Here is a 12,184-nt window from a genome sequence, read left to right on the forward strand (position 1 = left end):
AATATCTAAGACAGAATGGGGTCCCTTGCAGGTCAAAGCTGGAGGCAAATGATTGACGCTTCGGGCTCCGCTTTGCTACGCAACATTATTGTTGGCTATTGGCTCCTTTTGGTGCGGTTTCAAATTCTGGGTTTAATCACAGAATCATGAGCTAGTGCTGATCCTTGTGTTATTTGGCAATAAGAGTATTTTCATGTATATGTCCAACATTAGATAAATTCATGAAACATTATAGCATAATACTTCATGAATCTGTTTTCATTTTTATAATAAATTTAACAAATTGTTTCCACTACCAAACAACGTTTTAAGATAAAAAACAACATTAAAGGGCCATCCATCAATTAGTGAGAAGTCATTTTAATGAGAGTATTTTGAAGATGTTGTATGATGGTAAAGAGCTCCAAATTTTGCGAGGAAACCTAAACTTCTTAAGACAAGACCGAGAGAAGATCAGAACAGGATTTTTCTTAGGAAAATGAAAGTGCTCCTCATACTAGGGGTCGTGTTTGGCTCATGCTGTTAAGAGGGAATTTTTTATTGCTGATGAGCTCTCTCACATCGGTGACTCGAAACGTGTGACGACTCATCGAACTTGCAGAGTGATGCCTCTCCAGGTGTCGGTGTTAGCGCATCTTTCAGCAGTGTACCTGTAATGTCAGTATTATAGTGTACATATGCACAAACATATGTACACTATAAAATATTAAATTTTTACTAAAAAAAAGTTGTACGATCAACATTTGACAAGATTGAATAAAAGTTACACAGACAATATTTCACATTCCAGCTGTTTGTCATTGGCTTATCCATGTCCTCTTCTTCCTCGTCAAGATTTACCTTGACAACTTGAATAAGCTTCCGTTTTTCGTCTTCATTATCACTTTTGTCTGCATGAAATATGATCTATAACCCCACCACTTTTAAGAAGTGTTCGCATTGTTTCATCAAGAGTTCTGTGCACCTTGCAAAACTTAGATCGCTTGCAGAAAACAAGTAGTTTGTCCAAACTTACATCCAAATTTTAGGGAATGACATACTACATATGTTCACCAACCACTATAAATGAACACTCTAGCATTACTTCGTTACAGTTTCATAGGCCAGAGACTACTAATGTGGCTGTTCATGCTGGCCTTTGGCAAATTCATGTGTCTTGATGTGCTTTGCGATTGCCGGAGGAATAGAAGCCGAAAAAAAGCAATTTAACACTGAATATGAGTTTTGTATCACTTATATCCAGTTTTTTCATTTGAACTAGAACACTACATGCATCAAGTGCATTGAAACAGGATGACAGATGTGCAAGTGTTCAACACAAGATATATTTGATGTTACCAATACATTTTTTTTTAAAAAAAAAAACTTAATTATACCAACGTGTCGATACCAGGTGATTCGTGTCCTCTAGTTATGACAAATCTATATCAGTGAAATAATTCCTCGATATAGATTCTGTCACCGCTTATGGCCCTCTTGCCGCTATAGAACCCTTTAAGCCATTTTCGCTCAATCGAGCGTCTTCCTTTCTTTTATGCTTAGTGGGTCATTCTCCAATGTAGGTCTTTCTCCCCTTTTCTCTCGAGGGTTCTCCAACAGTTTGTCTACCACTCCTTGCTCCAACATCGCCAGCGTCCTGCTCGGCATTACCAGCGCCCGCTTTGCTCAGTCATCAGTACATGATTTTGAATTTTATTAACGCAACATAAAGCTATGTAATTGTTGTTGTGGATATAGAAAGGACTTCTTGGCATTAGAAACAAAGCTGTAGAAAATTTAACTTTTGAAAATGGTGGGCACTACCACATTGTCTCATAATGCTCTTACACTAAAAATTTAACTTTTGAAAATGGTGGGCACTACTGCATTGTTTCTCATGATGAGTGGATGTGGAGGAATAGACAACTACGCGTCCAACGATTGCTTGCCTTAATTTTTTCATCTTCTTGTGCTCCATCAGTAAACCATACTCTAACATCCCTCCTCAAGTCATAGGGATGTTGATCACATGCACCTTGCTGTGGTCGTTCGTAGATAAATTGTGGATTGTTTCCTTCCAAGCTTTGCTCGGGCAAATAGTAAATTGATTTCTACATGTTTGGTTCGACAGAAGACATATTGTTCCAATATTATCATGCCAAATAACTGGAATTTGGGGTGATTTGATTCCAAGCATAGATATTAAATAATTAATTCATCCACAAAACTTCAGATGCTGAACTATAAAGAGCTCTAGGCTCAACTTTAGTGCTGGAACAATAAACTACGACCTGTTTCTTTGAGCTCCAAGATACGAGAGTACTTCCCAAGAGCAAATCATATCCTCTGGTAGACCTTCAGTTAGACAAGCATCCCACTCAATTTGCATTTATTAATGCAAAGAGAGAGAGAGAGAGAGAGAGAGAGAGAGACTAGACAAGGCTTCAATATATAGGCCTCATGAATAGTGGCTTTAGATATCTTAGAATGTGCTTGATGACAGACATCCATGAACTAACAAACCCAATTCACCAAACTGATGTCTAGGCAAGCTAAGGTGACATATTATATCACTCTAACCAGGCTTCAATAGAGAGTGACATCACTAAATGTTGCTTCTACATCTATTATGCTGGTGAAGGTCATAAGCATGGAAACCAGCCAAATCCCTTCCATTTTAACCCTTAACAGGAGATCCATTATATATGTTTGTTAGAATAAAATGAGCCCATTCGTCACCTCCTTCGGTTCAATCCCTAGAAAATAGTGCAATTTTCCTAGATCTTGAATGCAAGCACCTTTCCCAATTTGATATTAACTTTGACATTAAAGTTTCTTGATTTTCTATGGCAATTGTATCATAACATAAACAGAAAGAAAGAGCTGAACAAGATAGAGGTATGCATCCTTGCATGATCTGCAAGTGCTGCTTGTAAGTTGCTTAACAAAATCTTGAAGAACATCTCCATGCAAAGCTTTATTTTGTCCCCACCAAAGTCATCAGCTTATAATATGAAATGAAATTGGGCAACGTTTTGTAAACCAGTATTCAGAAAATCTTACTTTCCTGCAAACTTGGAATTCTGATTTGATATCTTGCCAAGGAATTCGCCTTCTACTGAATTCACCAATCTCCAAACTGATTTGCTGTTTTCCATTGAATTATGATATGCATGTAGCTTTCCCGACCAGATTTATTTTCCATTGAATTATGATATGCATGTAGCTTTCCCGACCAGATTTACATAAACTGCATCTAGTTGCTATTTGAACCCCCTCTTCTCTGTAAATGATCAAGGGTTGGCAGCTTGTTTTCACATGCCAAGAAGCAAACCAGTTGGCTCTGCTCGGTGAGAATTGCCATAACTATCTGCTTTTCATATCTCAAACCCTTCTTCTTTGCCTAATTTCTTCTCTGATTTCACCAACTTTTATCTCATTTTGACCTTCCTAATTCCTACCCCTCCATTGAAAGACATTTTATTAAAGTCTAAGGAGAGATTATTAATTCTGTTCATTCCTTCAGGAACAAGTCTACCAAAGTTTTGAATTTGAACCTTTGCCTGAAAAATGTAAAGTGTAAGGAATTTTTGGATCTTCCAGTAGTCTTCACCTTTTATTTCTGACAATAGATAGTAGACATCCATTTATCTACCCAAAATCTACATCGAAGCCCATCGCCAATTTGATAGACAACTCTGTCTTCCACCGTGGCCCAACCCCAGCCAGGGCTTGTCTATCCCCATGATCCTTTCCAGGGTTTAAGAAGGTTCCATAAGCTGGTCGTTGGCCTAAGATACCTACTCTGCAGCCATTTCCACAGTGTGCCATTCTTATTGACTAAGTTACAGATTCTACTAGCCATAAATCCTTATTCACATCTACAAGGGGAGTCAAACCAATACCTCCTTCAGTCTTGGGTTTGCAAGCAGACTTCCAGCTTATAAGATAAAATTTTCTCTTCCCATGTCGATCATCTGCCAACAAAAGTCATTCATTGCCCTTTCAAGCTTTGTAAAATTTCCACATTTGCTTTGTGCTATTTTCCCAACATTTCACATGACAAACATGCAGCCTCCATGCGGTGGATTCACATCCAAACACTTCAAGATGCTACTAGATTATCTTGCAAAATAAACAAGTCGAGTCGATTATATTTCTCATCTATACTTGGAAGCAATTTGGGGTTTCATCAACAAAAAATCAGATCCGAGCCTGAGCAAAAAACATCTGAACTTACATAGGAACAACCTACTTAAAGGATTCCTACCTACCCAATCGCATAGGTTTACCTGGGTTACAATGTCATACTGATTAAGCAAACGACCCTGCCACACACAAATTTCACAAACAAGCACCTGGAATGAACTCTCTCTCTCTTTCTCTCTCTCTCTGTCCGTGTAAATGGCATTACAAGTACTGTATATGCTCTACATAAGACTAATCACAAGCCAGATGATGGTGAACTCTATACTTTGACTGAAATATGTACACTGCTAAGCTATCCTTAGTGCTTAAGAAACATAAGAGTACAATAATCAACCAAGCCAGCTATATGCTTAAGCAACCTCTGGTCCTTATATGTCAGTGAAGGCATACTCTTGAGAATGTGCTCCTGATGATTGCCCGGGTTGTGAGTGTACATGCTGAGGGTTGTCATGATACTCCAACCAAGCAAGCCTCCCCTGTCTACCCCACCGGTTGAGTGCCACAATTAGAGAACTGCCACATGCTACAGTTCCAAATCCAACCATAGAAGAAAGTAGGATGGATAGAACGATCTGAACATGAATCTGCAGTTTGGCAAACTAAAAGTCAATTTAAAGCTCAAACAGTGGAAATCATTTCATTCATGAAGCGTATGACATAGGAACGACATGGTTACTTAAAAGTTAAAAATGAACTTACCAGGGAATGGAAGAGGTAAGCGTAAAGCACCACTAACAAAAATTGAATAGTTGCATATATCCAGGCATGCCTTTTCCTAACTAAACAAGCAAAACAAGGATTATTTCAAAGTCAAGTGATTTGAAAGCTCAACCACAATAGCAAATTACAATTGTGCAAATCGAATTACGTCTTTAAATGAGGGGATTTTCCTGGCTGCACCTACTTTGGATGGGCCCAAGGTGCACAAAAGCACAAAAAAGAAATTGTTAGATGAGAGCCTAAGTAGGATTTTGAAAATGAAAAGCAGAACTTCTTTTCACATGTTTTGAACAAATAGGACATCCAGCTTCGCTCCAAAGGAGCCAAACAAAATATTACAACTTTTCAGAAACTTTCTGATTTTTTCCTCCCTTTGTTTACTCGAGGTGCACATGTCCACTCAATGTCTTGGATGCTAAAAAAACTTTCGCAGCGCCCAGAAAACAACGTATTGGAAGGTGTAGAGTCTTACCCATTGTAGATGCTGTTGTGGAAGCCAGAAGACCCAAGACACATGAAAATGGCAAGGACACAGCAAGCGAACCAGTTCTCATCTCCCCAACCTGTTCAAAAATTGGAAATAAGAACACCTGAAAGTGGTGAATAATTGGAACCAAATGATTTAACTTACCAGAAACAGCTCGAGAAAGCAAAAATAAGCAAGGATGCTAATAATGATCAGAATGGGCATGTCTTGACATAGCCTGTCCATATACAAAGCAAAACAAGAACCACACAGGTCAGAATCAAGGAAAAAGGGAAAATAGAAGGAAGAAGACATCATGGCATAAAGAGGTACATGATGCTGAGACCTTTTCAATAGTGAAACAACAAGAGCAACATACCTTCAGGAAGAACATAGAAATAATGCTGCCAATAGTGCAAAATATGTAGTTTGAAATACAGCCAGAAGGCCTTTCTTCTCTATCAAAAGTATCATGATGATGAAACCTAATAGGGGTTAATAGAGATGAGGGAGAAGAGGCAAACAAGATAGTATGTAATGAAACATCATAGCATGTAATGAAACATCTTCAGCACTTGGAAGAACCAGGTTTCACCTAATTTTCAAGTTAAATGAATTAAAACTGACAAAAAATGCAGTATTTGAATTATTTCAGCTTAAAACAGAAACTCAAAAGGCTGCCTGAAATTTCACAATAGAATCCAGCTCAGAAAATGATTGCTTGTGAAACTAGGAAGCCTCAACAAAAGCCTACTTGAGTTAATAGTGCACACATAAATGCACTAATGCAAACAAGATAGCATGAAACAAAACATCTTCTGCATTTGGAAGAACCAGATTTCACCTAATTTTCAAGTGAAATGGATCAAAACTGACAAAACATGCAGTATTTGAATGGTTTCAGCTTAGAACAGAAACTCAATGGGCTGCCTGAAACTTCACAATAAAATCCAGTTCAGAAAATTATTGCTGGTGAAACTAGGAAACCTCAACAAAGCCTACTTGAGTTAATAGTGCACAATAGTGCACACATAAATGCACCAAGTATGAAAAGAGGCATGTTCATTAACCTGGTGACAAGACATTAACCAGTTCAGAACATGCAAAGGACTGCAAGGATACCATCTGAAGCAATCCCCTTGTACATGATCATTGATAAGCCAGAAAATACTTGTAAGATGCAATATGTTATACTCAAGCATAATATATTCCAGCTTCAATAAAGCTTATGGAAGAGAAACTGTTTTTGGCACCTTCATGGAATGGTGAATGCAAATTAATGCTCATAAAAAAGAAACTCAATTAGTGTCCTAGAAAATACAATGAAGATTACATACACCAACAACCCTTTGGCAATTTCTCATCAAGTTCTTCCCAAGAGTTTTCCAAAATATGATTCTTCATAGAAAAAGTCAGAAGTTTAAAGATTGAAAAAATGTAAAACAATTCAAGAAAGATATAAAATAAAAGGTTCCTCGGGATTTTCCTGTAAAAATAATGAAGAAATCACTAGAATTGTTTTAGAATGTTAAACGTGTGTGTGTGTATGCGCATGCGCGCGTGCGCGCGCGCGCACGCAAGAGAGAGAGAGAGAGAGAGAGAGAGAGAGAGAGAGAGAGAGATTTTATTCAAATTTCTTATGAAATTTTGCTATTAATGTCAGCTTCAAAATTGGTAATATAGATTATATTTTCAAAGTCAAAATATCAGTAACGTTGGTGACTACAATAAAAGGACAGTCTGCATGATGCATTTTGATTAGTGAGCCCCCAAAAATGTGCATGATTGTGATCCATCACAAGGACAAACAAACTTCAGTGAGTTCAAGTTCTGATCTGATTTGCGCCTGGTGGAAAATAACAGGTATCATCCGGGGGACAGGGTCCATCAACCTAATAACAAAGGCACTATCAGCTCACATTGAAACACCAATAGTCCAATACTCTTCATCAAATAGGCCACCACACCCTATTTAACTTGGTTGTGGATGTGTCTGGGTTTGCATGTCAATTTCTTATGTTATACTTACATAAACATCCTTTCACAGACATGCACACATACACACCCTTGTTGCAACCACACCCACATTCTCGTGACATTATCTATTCTTGAGTTAAAACTCCGCACACTACCAATGCTGAGAACAAGGCACACCTACGCTCCTGTGACATAGCTTATTCGTTTTGAGTGAAAATTCTGTACACTACCATTCCCAGAACAAGCCAGTGTGGAGACTGGATGGTCGCCATAGTTAGATTCTAAATGGGACTTAAAAGTGTGAACTGCATCAGTGCCTACCATGTAAGGCATCAAGCATTAATTGTGCTGACAGTAGAAATTTTGACATGGACATTAATGTCCCAACGTCTTTTCAACTAGGATTTTATTGTTAGTTGTGTAAAATACTTCCCAAATAAACATCCATACTGTCCTCATGTGAATTGACAAGCATCATATGGCCATAACAAAAATGTTGTTTATTTAGCACAGAGCATAGTGCATACGAAGAAAGTCTCTCCATGTTGGATGAATGGCATCAAGATTTGTCAATGCAAGTGCTGAAAATGGACAAATGAATATGCAAACTCGAACTGATGTAGGTTGCATGATGAAACTAGAAAAGGAAAAAAACGAAAGATAAAAGTAAAACCAACTAAAACAGGCATTTGGGGGGTAAGAACATGAATATGCAAACTATGATATTTCTAAAGTTGAGCTCTCTGAGTCTTGCAGACAAGATAACTGATACATGCCTGTAGTGTGGTTCACGTCGCTGAGGTCTATAACGTCTCTGCCTATTCACATTATCAATGTTTTGAATTCTCTGTAAAGTAACAGGAAGATTTTGAACCTCCTGCTTACAAACTTCACAGTTTTTATTTCCTTTGATGGTAAACCATTTTATGGCACACTCTTGATGGGCCAGTGAAAGCGCTCCTTTGCAGCCACACTCCAACTTTAAAGTCTCACCACCTTCATCTAGTTCAATCAAACATATTCTGCATACAGCTTCTTCTTCAGATATATCTTCACCTTTCTCCTTGGCATCTAAAACACATGAAGCATCATAATTAAAAGAAAAATCAATAACTAATGGATGAGTACACAAAAGAACTAGAAAACTAAATAATTTTCAGTAGATTGAAGTATATAGTAGTTGAATGAGTAGCACATAAATATGTGGAGATACCAGCATCTTCTACGCATGTAGAACTTGGGGTGACATGATCTGATGCAGCAATAAGAGGACTACTAGGAATTACACGAAAGAAACCTCCTAAGGTTTCCGTCCGTCTCAAGCTTTTGGGTCTGGCGTTCAAAGGAACAGATAGAGAACGGCACATGTGCTTCACAACTGATTTCTGCCAAGGGAAAAACAGGTATGAGTCTTCGTCACCCTGACAATCTTCTACTCAAAATGATTGCCTTGTATGTATGTGCAGACACATGCAAATGTAACCCCAAATTTTCTGTGCGTTTTGAGTTTATAACACAAGCCTTACTATTTCTAACCTCCACAACTGATTTTCAACATTCTTTTTGAGTTGAAAGCAGTTCAGGACATAGGCAAGAAATCACACAGATGCTGAATGCTAACTACCAATTTTTTGATGGAGATTCGTGCATTTGAGCTACTTCAATGCTTTCATATTAAAAAACATGAAATACTTACAACTGATACAGATGGATCATACGTGTTCTGCTCATTGGTTGTAGCCTCAGCAGTATAATTAGCAACTGGTAACGATGATGTTCTTCTCATCGAAGGATGCACCAATGCTTTTGACAAAGAAAATGATCTTATAATGGGAATCTTCCCCCGTTGGCCGTTCGATGATTCCCCAGTACATAAAATAGCAGTTTTTTCACCATCCGAAGATTTTATTTTACTTTTGAAGCTTGGCCATTGAAGTAGACTCCTGATAGAGGATCTCCCTCTGGTTGTAGATGGGCTCTGTAAAACATTTCCCCTCACAGATGTAGGACTGGCGGGAGGCACGCCCAATCTTACAAAAGGCAATGCTAAGTCGCCCAATGATTTGGACGGTACATCTGACTGGTCTGATTGTCTCCGATGCTTAAAGGAACCAGCTTGCGCAGCTATTTTGTTTGATTCAACCCCCTAGAAAGCATAGAACAGGTTAATGGTCCTAAGCTAACCAGAGCATGCATTTCACTAGGTAAAGTTCCAAACACAAGCTATTTTTTTGGTGAAGTCAACAAAGGCATTAGCACACATAGACACACGCACACACGGAGACTAGAAACAGAGAGAGAGAGAGACAGAGAGGGAGAGTTGGAACATCTGTTTGATACCTTTTTCAAATCCATGAAGTGGTAGATGTGCGTATTGTTGCTCATTACCTATAAAACATGCTTTTGATTAACCACTGACCGTTTCTCTTTATTCTGATCTCCGAGGGCAACATAGATGTGCTTATCATTGAGTTATTTTAAAAAAAGGCCGAATATTTTAACATAACTTTTCGAGGATATTTGATCTTTATAGTATATATAGCGGACATCATGATTAACTCTAATTACATATAGAGGCTTGCTATGCATAAAATAAGTTTGCATTGTCAAGGAGTTGGAAAGGCAGAGAGGTGCCACAATGAAGTGGTCGTCAGGCTTTATTTAGTGAATATTCAATCCGAAATATTCTTCGAGGTAAGGAAAAAACAACTCAACATTGTAAAGACAACCAAAGAAACATTTGAACACCTAGCCAATCATTCGATTGCTGATCTTGAATTATCTTGATTGGATAGTATCCTTCATGCTTGGACACATGCACGAGGACACACGGACATGGACGTACAAGCATACACACGAGAAAACGTGAGAATGGGAATCATGGAGTGAAAAGGACATGGGAATGGGAACCATCGAGTCAAAAGAAAGTTAAGAATCTAAAAGGCTACAACTAATGATGGCCAAACAGCTTTGGCTTACCAATGACCAAGCAGGTTTTACATCTCCTACTTTAGCACATTTAGATTCAATAAGACTGGAACTCCACGGTCATAAAGCTTTAAAGTTTAAAATGCGAAATTCAGACATGTTGTTCGACACTAATTGTAACTTTCACGAAATCGAGTTTAGACATTACATTCACCTAAATGATATCTTCATTTCTAAGCAACATTTTGGCGAAATCTTCACTCGTCAAAGTAAATTTTTCCTTTTAATTGGACCTTATGTCAATTTTTCCTTTTAATTGGACTTTATGTTGCACACCCCCATGAATGGAAGCGTGCACCAGGTTCATAAATGCTGAGAGTGAGAGAAATATGTGGAATGCTGCAAAAATCAGTTTGGACATCAAAACCTGCTCTATCGCTGGCCGACGGCTTACATCGGGCCGTATCGGCCACAATATACGGCCGATACAGGCCTTAATCATTTTTTTACTTTTTCCGAATCCGACGGAACCATGCACCGACATTAAAAGCACAGAGATATGGAGCATAATATTGATACCAAAACTAAGTTCAAAAGGGCACTTCGCAGTTTGTATGCATAAATCGCCCACGACAGCGGAGACGGGAAAAATTATAAATTTTAGGGAGGATTTATTCGCGTTTCAACAGATTTTACTGGTGATATAAGAGTTTTTTGGAAAAATCAAAGAACTTTTAAACTTTTCAAAAATATAGTGACGACGAAGCAGGAGCATGAGAACAAAATACAAGAGGCAGTAAAGTTACGGTTTTTTTTTAGATGTTCTAATAATTCCCAAAGCCATAAGGGCGACTCATCCCTTTGCTGGAGGGAAGAGGGGCGGGGGGGTGGAGAGAGAGAGAGAGAGAGACCTGCTGAGGAGCCGGAAGCGGCGGGAGGATTGGGTTGACGGAACTTTCTTCGTCGGTGCCCTCTATAAGTATTTCGCTGACCATCGCCATCTCTTCTTTTTCGTCCTCTTTCTAATTTCTGGTATTATGGTTGCGCACGCTCACAATAGGCAGGCGCTCAGTAGGGTAAAAAAACCTTTCGGAAGCCGAAAACCGAACCACTAGAACATATGGACGGTAAGGGGAATGCCGAAAAACAAGAAGCCTCTTGCAGAATAATCTAAGCAGAAGCCATTTTACAGGTTTCTGGAAGACCGTAAGGAATCCAACATCTGCACGTAGTAACGGCTCTTGGCCTTTTGGCTGCTCAACTCTGAGGGGAGTAAGAGGAGGACTCGGCAGTTGGTGGACAAGGGCGGTATTCTGCGCTTAGGCCTACTCTTACTCACTCAGCGCAGCGCTCAAATAAGAAATGCTGAGATGGGCTTCGCCTGAACGACCCTGCGGCCCAATCCGCCGAGATCACCCATCTTCCATGAAGCTTCCTCCGCCATTGCCACGACAGAAGAGTTTCGTTCCCGCGGTTGCTTCCACTTTCGTGTGCTTGGGAAGGCGAATACCGGATGCCATAGTTGGTCTTCAAACTTGGGCCCCTTCCCCTCAGATAGTTGCCGCCAGGACGTGACACAGCAAAGCTCATGAGCGTACGTCTTATTCATTTGGTGCAACGGATCGCTTACTTCTTTGCGCACACTTGGAAAATATTTTAGTAACTTAACCGCGTGTCCTCTTAGGGTTGACTAAACTTTTTAACTGAGACGTAACAGTCGAAAGAAACTTCTCGCCGGCTTCTTCTTATCCTTGTGTATTGGTTCTTTGAACCACCAGTAACGGATGATGACGTTACTTAAAATATATTGGTTACTGTTAAAATTAAAAAAAAATACACTTTTTTTCCCAGCTTACTTTTTTTTAATAGTTAAAAAAATCCATCCCTCACCTTTTATAAACTGTC

General features: G+C 39.0%; 1 protein-coding gene across 1 annotated transcript; it reads right to left on the minus strand.

Moving 5' to 3' along the window:
* Positions 1–4,338: 4,338 nt before the first annotated feature.
* On the minus strand, positions 4,339–11,849 carry LOC116253617 (uncharacterized). Its single transcript, XM_031628539.2, has 8 exons — positions 11,191–11,849; positions 9,048–9,497; positions 8,565–8,736; positions 8,128–8,422; positions 5,540–5,612; positions 5,381–5,471; positions 4,888–4,967; positions 4,339–4,772 (listed from the first exon to the last, which is right to left on the minus strand). The coding sequence occupies exons 1-8, from the start codon at positions 11,278–11,280 to the stop codon at positions 4,557–4,559; spliced, it is 1,467 nt and encodes a 488-aa protein (XP_031484399.1). The 5' UTR covers positions 11,281–11,849; the 3' UTR covers positions 4,339–4,556.
* Positions 11,850–12,184: the final 335 nt, after the last annotated feature.

This window comes from Nymphaea colorata, chromosome 4, assembly GCF_008831285.2.
Source record: "Nymphaea colorata isolate Beijing-Zhang1983 chromosome 4, ASM883128v2, whole genome shotgun sequence".
NCBI classification, from domain to species: domain Eukaryota; kingdom Viridiplantae; phylum Streptophyta; class Magnoliopsida; order Nymphaeales; family Nymphaeaceae; genus Nymphaea; species Nymphaea colorata.

What these genes read in the sequence shown, in the direction of transcription:
- LOC116253617 (XM_031628539.2), bottom strand. Translation starts at nt 11,280, where the DNA reads ATGGCGATGGTCAGCGAAATACTTATAGAGGGCACCGACGAAGAAAGT. An exon ending in CGCTTCCGGCTCCTCAGCAG is followed by an intron (nt 9,498 to 11,190) that starts GTCTCTCTCTCT and finishes TATGCTTTCTAG; the next exon opens with GGGGTTGAATCAAACAAAAT. An exon ending in ATGATCCATCTGTATCAGTT is followed by an intron (nt 8,737 to 9,047) that starts GTAAGTATTTCA and finishes TTCCCTTGGCAG; the next exon opens with AAATCAGTTGTGAAGCACAT.